Source organism: Prionailurus bengalensis, chromosome C1 (genome assembly GCF_016509475.1).
Source record: "Prionailurus bengalensis isolate Pbe53 chromosome C1, Fcat_Pben_1.1_paternal_pri, whole genome shotgun sequence".
NCBI lineage: Eukaryota > Metazoa > Chordata > Mammalia > Carnivora > Felidae > Prionailurus > Prionailurus bengalensis.
The window spans coordinates 132,948,126-132,962,566 of NC_057345.1; the positions used below are offsets into that span (position 1 = coordinate 132,948,126).

The following is a 14,441-nucleotide window of genomic DNA, read 5'->3' on the forward strand; positions in this document are numbered from 1 at the left end:
TTAAAAGTTGGCAACACATACACAATACATGCATAACTTTGCATATCTTGAGTCTCCTAACTTTCAATTATCCAGAGGATATCTTGAACATGAAACCCAGCAATTAATACAAAGTTAGAAATGAAAACAAAATACTAAGACATATATTTTATCACAGTAGAGCCTCCTGGATTGTCGATTTAAAAGTATTTGTACTACTAATTCAAACCATTTGGACTTAACTTATAACAAATTTAGTGATCTAATTTCATAGTCCTCAGTAAGCAATGTCAAGAAAGTCAAAGACATGGCAGGACAGTGACCAGAGAAGGAACACTGACAGAAATAAAAAGCCATTGTTATAACAAAATGGAGACACAATGGACACTGTAAAAAGCAGTCATCATAACTTTAAAAATTATGGTATTTGGGAGACATTTAACAGACAGTAATCTTCACAGGGACACCATTCCTACAAGGGCCATTCTAGTCTATTTGCTTATGAAGACTCCAAGTAAAGACTTTAATTGATATGGGGGCAAAAATCTAAATTTGCAAAAGTCATGCATATAACTATTAATTATCTTTTTAAATAAAGAACAATTATGTTATTCAGCATATCTCAAAAATAAAGCAAAGATAAGTCTGTTGGAAAGCTTTTCAATAAAATTGTTAAAGAGATTGATATTTAATTAGTATAGCTCCAGTTACCTGGAAAATTAAATAATGAAATGAATTTCACTCCCCAGTGATGCTGGATAAGGTGAAACATTGCTTTATGTGGATTTTTATTGGACTAAACAACACACCTATTACTAGGAGCAGCTTCTTGGTTCAGATAAGAGAAAATATGGTCAACCAATAATTCAGGCTCATTAGACCAAAAACCTTCTTTAGGGAATTAAAGAAAGATCTTCCTAAAAATCTTCCCTGAAATATATTTCCCCAGGGACTCATAAATTTAGTGACTCTATAGCCTGATTCAGTTTCTCATTTACATTCTCACAAAAACAAAACAAAACAAACAAAAACAAAACTCCTAAATACTAAGGAAAAATGGCTGGTACATTGTGTAGGCAAATTCCACCTGTTAAGTCTTATGTTATTGCTGATGTTGACATAGCTAATTAATACTAAAAAAAACTATTCTGAAGCAGTAGCTGCTGGCAAAGTGTTTGATTTTAACAACATACTTTTGCACGACCTGCCATCACTTCCCAAGTTGAAGCCCGTCCTGCAGCGACAGGTCCGTGTTTTGTAACTGCTGCTGAGCAGACAGATGTGTGAGCATCCCCCTGGCATTCCATATGGATCCACTTCACATGCATGGCTTCTGACTACAACAAATAAAAAACAGCACACTTGAAAATTTCCAAAGACAAGATAATTATGTGCATCAGTATGTCGAAACTTTTATAGTGCATGAAGAGGGAATCCTCCCCCAAATCTTTATACCCTATGATTTATTACCATAATCAATTGGAAAAAAGAGTTTAAACCTCATCAAAGAAGAGGTAGGAATTTTTCAAAGCCCTCCTAAGGTTATATCGAAAAAAAAATCTGCTTTTATATTAAACTGTTTACATGTAGGCACAAAAAGTAACTTGGTATTTCTGATTCAGGCTTGTTGTTCTTTCTTAAAATACATATTTCTTACAAATATAAAAAGATACTATAAAAATATGCCAGGTTAGGTAATTAAGCAGAGAAAGGATTTCTTTTGAAATCCATTAGGTGGGCACTTAATGTGGAAGAAACATGATTCAGGAACTATCTTTACTGAGAAGTGCTGAGCCAACACTGTTTTTTTCAATTTTGAGTCAACTGCCATTTTGAGAACCCTACCACAAAATGAATGTGTGTGTGTGTGTGTGTGTGTGTGTGTGTGTGTGTGAGAGAGAGAGAGAGAGAGAGAGAGAGAGAGAGAGAGAGTAATTTCCAAAATATAGAGACTACTTTGCATGTAGAGATTGAGGAACAGAACATTTCATGAGTGTAGAAGTTACAAAAAGAAAAAAAAAAAGTACCCCATCACATATGAAGAGAATGAGAAAAAGATGAGTCAAAGAAAAAAAGGCTGTGGTAGGAATAATGTCACTAAGATTTTATATACTATTGTGGTTATATTTCTTTTTGATCATCACTTACTTGAGATTGTGACAAATAACATGGCAATTTTCTTTTAATACTAAAATGGTTATGCTTTAAAAATTCTGCCATGTTCATTTTGTATTCCTATTTTCAAAATGAAAATACCCCTACCTTCTACCTTTGTCCCCAATAGCCTTTTGTCAAAATAGTAGCCACAGTGATTGCTTTAAAAAGTAAGTCATATCATGAGACTCTGTCTAATGCTTCCAAGGGAATCCTCATCTCTGTAAGGAAAAGATTTTGCAATTGTCTAGAGGACCCTACTTGCTATGGTCCTCCTTCATTTCTCCAACCTCCCCTACTACTTCTCTTACCCTTTTTTGCTCTGCTCTCAACACATACATCTCCTTGCTGTTTCTTGAAAACTCTAAACATGCTCTTCCTTAAGGTCTTTGTGCCTGCTCATCTCTCTACCTGCCATGTTTGTGCCTCACTCCTTCAATTACTGCAAGTCTTCATTTAATTTCATTTGTTCACTGGAACTTCCTCAAACCATTCAATATAAAATTGCAAAGTACCCCTATCCCTGAGATGCCCTATCTGCTTTATTTTTTCTTTATAGCACTTATTATCTTCTAATATACTTGATCGCTTTAAAATTATGTCTTCTCTACTAGGATACAAATATCATAAATACAAGAATTTTTGTCTGTTTTATTTACTGCTACAATCCCAGTGTACATACAACAGTTCCTGGCACATAGTAAATGCTCAGTGAATAATTGGCAAATAAATGTATACTAACATCAAACTCTAATAAGGTTTATTTACAGAATCCCAAATTTAAATTGACTGTAAACAGATTTGTGACAATACATTGCTTCAACTAAATCTATGTTAGTGTTTACATAATTCTAAATTAGTTTCATTTTGAAGCACAAAAAGATGATGAAAATTTGGAGTGGTGATTCTGGCATGTTACATTATTCTATATATGACTGAATGTAAATTGTACTGATGAACAAGCATCATTAAAGTACTATGCAAAAATAACTAGTTTGTGTTTCTAAGAAATACTTGGAAACATTATAGCCTTCTCATTAAAAGTTATTTTTAATTAACTTGCATTAAAGAATAATTAGGGAACGTTAAGAGACCCAAATGACTACAATAAAAACGGAACAGATACTGTAAGGAAGTCACCTGATTTGAAATTTGTCTTTCAGAATGATACCAAAAAACATCCTTAGCATCTTAGTATCTGGGTTCCCTGTCTCCACACATGATGATTGAAAGCTCTTTCCTGAATCTAAATCTAGCCATCATTTCAATTCTATGGTTGTAGAAACAATTCACTAGGAACTGAACAATTTGTCATTTAGACTTGTGCAGGGAGTGCTCTTCCATTTTATCAAGCAGACATGTACACTTTTGCTATCAAACAGAATTTATGACTCACCCACTTTAACTCCATACAGAGCACAAGGACCATTTCCCCATTCAACCCACTATTATAAAGGCAATGAAGAAGTCTTGAGTCTTACCTGTTGGTTGAGTTCTTTTTTGATAAATTCTGATTCCTCGAGCATGTTCCATTTTAATTAATGATTGAATATCAGTGCCATTAAATCGGTTTATCCTTATGATACTGAAGTTATCAGAATTGGTTGCATACAAATAGTTTTCAAACACAGTTATTCCATAAAGATGTCTGACCTATATGGAGAAACAAAAATAACTATGATTTTTAATTATGCTGCTTTTAACTTGAAAGAAAAACTGATTGCTATTTACTACTGTGGAAAATCCCCATAGAAGAGTCACACACATCTTATCATTTATTTTCTCTTCAAGAATTCAACACTTCACTAATTTAAATTTTTTCCTCTGAATAGAAAACATTATGCAATAGTAGATAAAGCAGTTCCGAATGTATGAAGAATTTTATACATGATTCATTAAGAAAACATGTTGAGTAGCTACTTTTCAAAGGCTAGTGAGAACCAAACTTCCAAGCATATTCAATAATGTGCTTAAGACACTGTTATATAAAATTTCAGATGTTTTTAGGGGCTGTTTGTTCATACAGTTGGGAAATACGGAATTTAAAACAGTGTAGCTCTGGCTGTATGGACTGATGAGAAAACACCTTTGAAAATTTATTTTATAAGTTCAAAATCCCATTTTTAAAATTCATCTTTATGTTTTTATTTTATTTTTGAGAGAGAGAAAGAGAGAGAGAGACAGAGTGCAATTGAGGGAGGGGCATAGACAGGGAGACACAGGATCTGAAGCAGGTTCCAGGCTCTGAGCTTTTGGTACAGAGCCTGACATAGGGCTCAAAATCATGGGACCTTGAGATCATGACCTCAGCTGAAGTCGGAGGCTTATCAGCCTGAGCCACCCAGGTGCCATTTTTTAATTAAAAATTTTTAAATCACATGTTACATTTAGATGAATAATTGCCCCAGCATGGAAAACAATAAATAATGAAACAACATATTTAAATAAATGTAAAAAAAAAAATTCTACTCAGAAATCACTTTTTTTTTTCGTAAAGCATATTTGTAACAGAAATGGAGCTGTTTGCTTTGCTATCCATGACACTTTAACAGCAAACTCTCCTTAGCAGAGGTCCTGGGGACTGAGTGCAGGTAGGGACAAGTTGCATTCACAGAAAGCTGCTAGTAAAGCAGAGAGAGAATGGGTTTACTGATTTTCCCATACAAACGCCTACAAGCTGTGCACAATGCATTTGAGTATTCCTTGTATTATATTTGATTTACAATGGTTCTGCCTCGGGGTAGGGTGAGGCTATCATTTGATTTGCTCTAGAGATTTCATTGAAAAAAATGTGGCACAATTCTCTGGCATTATGGTACACTTTTAGTGCAGTTTTAGTACAAAATGCTAAATTTTAAATTGTTTTTTTTTAATTTTTTTTTCAATGTTTATTTATTTTTGGGACAGAGAGAGACAGAGCATGAATGGGGGAGGGGCAGAGAGAGAGGGAGACACAGAATCGGAAACAGGCTCCAGACTCCGAGCCATCAGCCCAGAGCCTGACGCGGGGCTCGAACTCCCGGACCGCGAGATCGTGACCTGGCTGAAGTCGGACGCTTAACCGACTGCGCCACCCAGGCGCCCCTTAAATTGTTTTTTAAATAATTTTCAAATGTTTATTTTTGAGAGCAAGAGAGACATTGCACAAATGGGGGAGGGGCAGAGAGAGAGGGAGACGCAGAATCTGAAGCAGGCTCCAGGCTCTGAGCTGTCAGCACACATCCCGGCTCGGGGCTTGAACCCACAAACTGTGAGATCATGACCTGAGCCAAAGTCAGATGCTCAACCCACTGAGCCACCCAGGTGCCCCCAAGTTTTTTATTTTAAGCAGGAAATTTTATAAATTTTGTACTTTAAGCAAAAGCATTTGATTTATTATCTCTCCAACCTATGTGACTCATTATTACTATCTCTTGTCCTCTCATATGTACTGTAATTAAAAGAAGACTGGCTGGCTCTTGCATGTTTTTTTTGTTTTTGGGGTGGTGGTGATCATATCTCATTTCTTCATGTCCAGGCTAGAAATCAAAGACAGGAATCAACAAGGAGAATCATTCCATGTTAAAGCCCAAATAATAATGTTTTTCTAATTAAGGGTTATTCCCTAATGTGTGTGTGCACGTGTGCACGCACCAGAGAAAAGGGGTGGGGATGACATGTGTTTATTTACTAATATAATTTCCACGCAAGCTGACATCATACTCACTAGATAAATCTATGGTCCAATTTTGACTTGAGCAATACTTTTTCCTATAAAAATTCCAAGTGTACTGTATTATCCCAACACCATTAATATCATGCATGTTGCCTGAAGTTGAGAGCATCTCATCTAGGAGTGTGTGATTTATGGCATACTTACATTGCTCTTCAACATTCAGGAAAGAAAGCATAATCATAGAGGGGGCCGTTGGGCAGAGTAGAGAACACGTTCACGTGGTAAAGATCTAATTGTACTACTCCCTGACCCCGTGTCTTCCTGCAGAAGAGCCTGTTCCCCATAAAGTAAGTACACTGTTTCTTGCTCTGCTACCTCTGACAGATGTGGGAGGAGCTGAGAGTGGTGGATAGACCATTTTGCCTATAGCCTGAATATTTTGAAAAATTATCTATGTTGGATTACTTAATGGCAGAGAAAGCATATGTTTAGGGAATAGAAAAAAAAACATAGGAAATAGAAATGGAAAAAAATGAACAATTAAAAGCTTCAGATATTAAAAAACTTTATAAAAGTAGTCATGAGGAGAATCATTTGAATTTCTTACCCTTGTTTCAAGGTTTAACATCCTCATGACATATAGGTGAAAAGAAGGCCCATCATAATCATTTTAGTAATTAGATCCTCTGAAAGTCATTACTAGGGCTTTCAAAAAAAAAATCAAGGTTTTTAGGACATGTGAAATTAAGAGAGAAACAACTGGCCTCATCTCTAATATTGAACACTTTTAATTACCCTGATTAGTGCATTTGCTTGTCTGTCAAGGAAGGAAAAAGAATCTCATTGTCAAAAAACTGATTAGAAAGGAAAAGTACCCTTAAGGGATAATTATAGAATATTTTTTCTCAGATTACAAAAGAAAGAAAAGAGATTCATGTATTTCAGCTTCCCACAATAAGAATCTTACATGAAATTAGTTCAATCACTGAGGTAAAATTGAATTTGAGAAAGTACACTAGTGAATAAGGCTTATTTCTACTGAAAGATGTCCTTTAGGTGTTTACTGAGTGTTATCTGCAAAACTTTTAATTCAACAAGGGAAAACTTACACAGATGGGAAACTGGTTGACTTCAATGACATTCATGGAATTCTCATTCTAGGAAGTACGTGAGTATATCAGAAGGCAAAATTTAGTCCAGCCTATTAAATTAATAAAAATACTTTTGTGAGCGGGCATTTGCTTTTGTAAGCAAAGTATCTCCAGGGCCACATGAGATAGAGGATAGTCTAGCTCTTTATGAATAAACTACTTAAATTAGTTTTTAGCAAGTTTTAATTTTAATACATCAAAACATCTGTCCTATTCCAACACCTTTCTTACTAGTATGGTACTTTTATTTTTGTTTGCTGTTTTTGTTCTATTTTTGTTGTTTTTTGTTTTGGTGTGATTTGCTTTTAATAGAGCAAAGGAGGGGGGCGGAGGCATCTCTGACATTATGGAACGTACTGTGAAAAGAACATTTTCCCATATAGGAAATACATCATAATTTTTATGGCCCTTTGCACCTTGACTTTGTAAGAAATTTCCAACATTGAGATTCAAATTTGGGGTCTTCTTCCTAGTATGATACCATTCATTTCATTGCCTTAGTTACATTTTCTAACAGAATTGCACTTACTTGTCTGCCTTGAATGATAGTATGTCTGTTTTTTCCTTGATAGTCCACGACTTCCACATAGTCCAAGTAAAGATCTACCCAGTAAACCAATTTGTTGACTAAGTCTAGTGCCAATGCAGCTGGCTGTTCTGTCTTTGAATCAATTATCCTTGTTCTGTTCAGCCCATCCATGTCACATCGCTCCACTTTGGCCACATTCCCGTAGTCAGTAAAGAAAAGTTTTCTGTTGAAAGAAAACTAAATGTTAAAGTGGGGGGGTGGTGAAGCATATTCAATAGAACCATCTGTAAAAAACAGAACTTTTCCTTCTAATTTATTTCAGTAGTTACATCTGTTAGCTTCCCATAACCATTTCCATATAATATCACTCATAAACAGAGAAATCTGCTAATGAATATTGCAGGGCATAAGGGAGCAGGTTAACTAACAACTGTAAAATTTCCCCAAAACGAATGATTATGGTGGGTTTATTTTTGTATTAGGGGAAATGTTTCTTTAAGCCTCATAGAGCCGATACACAGACACCACAGGAATGCATGCAGCCCATTTGCTAGAAGCTTCAGAAGTGAGCCAAGTCACCAGGCCAGGGCACGTGAGCTATCAGGCTTTATCTTCAACCTGCTTTTCAAATTGCCTAGTAATGTCTGTTTCCTATAAAAGCTATTATGTGGAGCTCAATGATGCTATGAGTGGTAGAGAATAGCAAACCTGGAATGGAATTAAGCAGATGGAAAAGCAAATGTGGTGTTTGTAGCACTGGAAATAAAACACAAATAACCACCCCTCCAAAAATCCAATCCCAAATTCTCCCAAATATTCCCAAATCGCAAAATTTCATAAAGCAAATGCAGGCTATTTCTCCTCATTTTCTCTTTATTTTAAAGAAGAGTCTAAAGAGCAGTGTTGACCTCCAAGATAAAACAAACAAAAAAAAAAAAACAAAAACAAAAAAAGAAGAAAAATAATAATAATCCTTCCATGAAGCACTAACAGTGTCTATCAAAGGTTTAAATACCTCCAACACTTCAGTGTCTAATATTTGATTAGTATTCACTATGTTTAGTAAACACAAATCAATTTCAGTTAACCTGACAATATTTTAACAAGATTACCTACTCAGGAGACTAAATTACATTTGTAAATAGAAGACAATTTTGCCTTGACTTAAATACAATCTCAAGAATAATCTGATTTACACTGACTGAGCAATATTAAGATTACCTAGAGTATAGAATATTTGATTTTACCAACTTGGTGAATTAGTGTTTAGTTACTTTTCTCAACATCCTTGCTTCATCTAACAGTATGAGGTATATTTCAAGCTAAAAACTATTATTTAAACTTTAATTTGGCTCTTTCTCCTGAGGAGGTTTTGATTAATTTTTAAACATTAATGCACACTCTTCTGTAATAGTGTAAGCCAGATTTTATTATTAGTATATATTTCCCCAAATGTTCTTAAAAATTGATTTATCACACTAAGTTAAAAATTATTTTTCAAGAGACATTCTATTCAGATGAAGAACTTTTCTACTCTAGTAAAGAATAAATAAAAGGGCATAAGGTCCTGTGTTTTATTATCATACGTAATGCTCAAACTTCTACTCCTATGCTCTTAACCGCTCTCTCTCTCTTTTCCTGCTTCTGTCTTTCATCTTCTCTTTCTTCTCTTTAAGTCAATTTGTTCACAGCTACACCAAGTTAAGCTACTATAAGGAGTACCTAGCTTTCCTATTTCTTACTGTAGAACACTGCCCACTATTCCTGTTATATCAAGCTCTCTTTTTCATCTCATACAAAAATGACTCTCCTTTTCTACTTTCCTTTTATGATGGGTTCATTTTATGGAGAAGAGATGCTTGTGTATGGGTATATTAGCTTCAGGCACAGAGAGTTGGAGGCTCTGGCACACTATGGATGATATGATATGTATAGACCATGCATAGATAGTAATATAAAGCAGATGATTGTACCAACTACACAGTGTTGAAGAGAAAAAATGAGTCCAGAGTTAGAGACTTCTTGGAAGTTATCTCGTGTTGGCTTAAATTACATGTGATCCCAAAGGGAAAGGAGAGAAGTATGCCAAGACCAGAACTGTGGAGGTATGCTATCAGAGAAAATAAATAAAAATAAAAATAAAAAATAAATATCAGAGGCTATGGTCAAAAAGATCACACAGACTTTCATAGAAGTCTAAAGGAGAAAAGTTCTAGGATAAAGGATTGCAGTGGCTGGCTGGGCCAATCACAAAAATGAAAAAATAATAATAATAATAAGGGTTAAGAAAATGTCATTGAATTTGGTATTTGTTAACATATTAGTAATTTTTTGATTCTTCTCCTTGAGAGGTTTAGTTATGGAGAAAGAGTGAATCAGCTGATGATGGGTCAGTAAAATGTAATTTATTTTTCCAAGAAGATTTTCAGTGATACTGACCAACTGTGGCAGGAATGATGCAACTGAGTCTCATATTTATTCCAGGTCATAATAAAAGTGGTTGAGGTAACTAAGTTTCAACCAAAATATGGGGGGAAAAATATAAAAAATATGATTATCAAAATTCTACTGTTTTAATGAGGAGTAAAATCACAAGAACAGGAGGACGTATGGTATGTGCAAAAGAAACAGTAAAGAATTTGCCTTATATCCCCAACACAGAGAAAAACAAAAACAAAAACAAAATAAAAATAGTACCCAATGGAGACATGAAAGATGCTTACACTAAATCAAATCTTCTCAGACTTCAGAATACTGACTATGATGAGCTCTGTTTACTTGTAAGTGAAGGATAATAGCACTAACATCACAAAACTGCAAGCAGTAAATACCCATAGTCACAGGATTATATATTTTTTTGTTTGTTTGCTTGTTTTAGTAATGTTTAACTTTAGTTTAAAATCTACTGTTGGGGCACCTGGGTGGCTCAGTTGGTAAAGCGGCCAACTTCGTTTCAGGTAAGGATCTCACAGTTCCTGGGTTCTAGCCCTGCACTGGGCTCTGTGCTGACAGCTCAGAGCCTGGAGGCTGCTTCAGATTCTGTGTCTCCCTCTCCTTCCGCCTCTCCCCAGCTCACACTCTGTCTCCCTCTCTCTCATGAATAAAAAAAAAATCTTAAAAAAATTTAAATCTACTACTGTTACAGAGAAAAGCTTCATTCTCAGGACATTCTTTAATTGAGGCATAGTTGTATTATGATTGATAAACAAAAGCTAAAGTTTGTATCTAAAATCTATCTAAATTTCATTTGTTATATCAGTGTAGCTAGGTTGAAAAATCACTCTTTTCTTTCCAATGAAAATATCTGTCCAAATCTTAGAAAAAGTAAATAATGCTTTGTGAACCCCATGATCTCACTGATTACCTGTGAGATAGAAGGGGCAGATTATATTACAGAGGAAACAAGTTCAAAGTCCACATGATTATTCACTATCAGAGCCTTAACATGAATGTTTGTCATGCCTTTATTTTTTAACTAATTATTGTAAAATAATTTGAAACTTAAAGAAAAAATATAGGAATAGTAGCATGAAGACCTATATCCTTCACTTAGATTCATCAGTTCACCTTTCGTCCCTCTGGCCATTTCTAATATCGTCTAGTACCTTCTGACAGTACATTGCAAACATTGTGACCCATTACACCTAAATACTTTAGCCTGTACCTCCTAAGCACAAGGACATTCTCATGCATAACCATAGTACACCCATCAAAATAAATACTTTTAGCACTGATGAAATATACAGTTCTTATTCAAATTTTGCCTGTTGACTAACAACATTCTATATAGTAAACTTTCCTTTTCTTCTGATGAGGATCTAACCCACCATCATTTGTTGCATTGAACCATCTTTTATCTCTAGACTCTTAATTCCGAACAGTTTTTCAACCTTCCTTTGTTGTTCACAATGTTACCATTTTTGAAGGGTAAACCAGTTGTTTTAAAGAAATCTTTATGCTAAGTTTGCATGATTTTTCTTGTAACTACATCATGTCATGCCATTTGAACTGAAATGCAATACTTTTATACTTTCTTCTTACTACCTCTGGGTTTAGAGACTATGGGTAAATCTATACTCTACCCCAGAAACTCCATAGAAAGGAACACAGATGGTAGTTTGGAATCTCTTAATTCCATTTTATTCAGTATTTTCTGAACACGTAAGTCTCTTTAACTTCCAGGGCTCTCAGTTCCCCTTTCCATATCTTCTCCTACCAGGAACCAAGTATCTTATGCTGCTTGAACTACAGCAAAGCCCCCAGTATAGTACTATGTCTGTTGAATTCATGGTGGATATTAGGGACCATTCTAAAATCTGTCCTATGCTCAATTCCCTCAGGATTACAATATTGACATTTCTTCTCTCTCTGTTCATTTATGTGACATCAATTGCTTTTTATTGTCTAACATTCTCATTAGCAATTGAGATTGCTATTCTCTTGTTCTTCACTTATTTTTTGAATGAGTCTATTTGATCCCCGCTAAAAAAATATTTAAATTAAAATAAAACAATACTCCTACTACTGTCTGTATTTCTATGCCATGTTTCACGATTAGTTCATAAAGGATATATGTATTTGCTATTTTCAATTATTCATCCAGGTCATTATTCCTATGATTCAGCATCTGTAGTAAATAAAGTCTTTTTCATTTTGGCTTCCTTATCTCATCAGATATGGGAAACTGAGTTTACCTAACATCTTTGTTGATTATATGAGTAGTCCTGCTTTACTATAGATATATAAGTTTTATACCATTGGAGATAGTAAGAAACTTTGAGCATTGTTGGTAAACTTGCCTGACATAAATCAAAAGTCGCAAAGGGAGCCCTCACAGACAGTGATAGAGTACTGTGCTTATAGAGTTATGGCTCCAATCATCCCTACACTTTAAAGCAAAGCAATTGTTACAAGTCCTGGCATCTTAAAGCATGTATTTTATTTTCTTTAGCTGATAAAAATAAGTCTTACTTTTGCCAGTGATATCCATGCTAAATGATGCTTCTGTAGTTTTATACTTTGTCCAAACGGACAAAGGGAACTTTAACACATTAGAGTCCTATCCACATCTTTCAACTGCATGGTCAGCCTTGGTTTTATGTCACATTCCTACCCCTAACATTTGGTTATAGCATAATGATAGAATTTAGAAATTTTCAGAGTTCTCACAATGCAATTACCTACTATTCATTTCAACTGCTTAAAAATAAGTTTACCTGGCTAGATTTGGGTTAGGGAGTAAGGGTGAGGGGAGTAAGACATAAAACTAGTGGGCCATATATTACCAGATCAAAAAAAAAATTATTGTTATGATTAGGGCCTAGCAAACCATCCACATTTGTTAATCATGTGTTAAAGAAGGTAACTGCATTTCTTTACATTTTAGAAAAATAATATGTATTTTCTTTGGCAAGGATTACATTAGGAACTTCATTTTTCAGCCTTGTTTTTAAAATAATTGTTATTCAAATAGCATCAATAGTAATACAGCTTTTTCCTTCTATTGTGTATACAAATATTGAACAAGAAAGCAATTTTCCACATTATATAGAGTAATTAAAGTACATTCAGAACCAAAGTAGGAATATTAAATATTTAGCATTGCAATTCTAAAATGCAATCGTAAATCTGAAAGAGTAATGAGTCTTTGGAGTAAGAGGTTTAAATTCAAATTCTATTAGCTTCTGCTACTTAAGGGATGTGGATGATAAACAAACTATTTTCTCTGCCTAGCCAAGACTGTTCAAGACAGTTATTTATTGATTTTTACTTGTTGAGGTTTTTGCTTTCATTGTTTGAAAAATCTCTCTCAAACTTGGTTTTAGTTCATACATAAACACACAGAAATTAAACTTGACATATAGACTCCTGCTCTGAGCTGGCTACTCTGTATTCTGGAAACATTCCCACTAATGATTCTCCCAGAAGTGTACATGTATTAGACATGTCAGTCAATGTGGCTGGCCCATTCAACACCCTTATTCACCTAAACCTGTTCCACCCAGTTAATGTTCCTGAGAGAGATAGCCTTATGTGACAATAGCATCCTTCTCTTTCCTGTTTACAGATAATTAGACCAATGAGGAAAATGTGATATAAATGAAAACAAACCATAGGCTGAGCTGAATCACCAAAATCCTTTCTCTCCATATTCTAAATCAAAATTTAGTTGGAAGCTGTGCTAACATGGGTAAGAGGAACAGGTGGTGACAGGGATGGGGGCAGTACGAGAGGAAGAATACTGGAACATGTGCACAGAAGTGGGCAAGAGATGAGACACGGAACTGGGATGAAAGGACCCATGTAATTCTTGAGTGAGGAATTTGCCAGACCCCATAAAGCCTATATTTACCTCTTGCTGTTAGTTGTGTAAACACCTAAGATTTTCCATATCATCTCAGGAAATCTCTATACATTTGAGCTAGCTTCAGTGGGTTTCTTTACATGGAAGCTAAAGTGCCATGAAAAACTACATTGTTTAATATTCTGTTTTAAGATTCAGATAATTCTTGTTCTGAAGTAACTGAACAAATAAAAATCATACCACTTTAGAAGGCATTTTACATTGAAATGTTAACTCTAAATAAAATAATCAATGGGAGAAGATATTGGCAAGTGAGATATGTGTTAAGGGGTTAATATCCAAAATATCTAAAGAACTTATACACTCAACACCAAAAAGAAATAGTCTGATAAAAAAAAAATGGACAGAGAACCTCAATAGATATTTTTCCAAAGAAGACATATAGATAGCCAACAGACACATGAAAAGACGCTTAACATCATCAATCGTCAAGGAAATGCAAATTATAACTACAATGAGATACCACTTCACACCAATTTGAATGGCTAAAATTAAAAAGACAAGAAATAACAAGTGTTGGAGAGAATGTGGAAAAAAGGGAACACTTGTGTACTGTTGGTGGGAATGTCAACTGGTGTAACCATGGTAGAAAACAGTACGGAAATTCCT

General features: G+C 34.8%; 1 protein-coding gene across 1 annotated transcript in view; it reads right to left on the reverse strand.

Annotated features, from left to right (window-relative positions):
• Positions 1–14,441, reverse strand: part of LRP1B (LDL receptor related protein 1B) — a 1,901,338-nt gene that overhangs the window by 811,841 nt on the left and 1,075,056 nt on the right. Inside the window, exons 8-10 of the mRNA XM_043576625.1 lie at positions 7,469–7,691; positions 3,615–3,786; positions 1,173–1,316 (exon numbers count right to left, since the gene is read on the reverse strand). Of these exons, the coding sequence (XP_043432560.1) occupies positions 1,173–1,316; positions 3,615–3,786; positions 7,469–7,691 (539 nt within the window). The remainder of the gene's footprint in view (positions 1–1,172; positions 1,317–3,614; positions 3,787–7,468; positions 7,692–14,441) is intronic.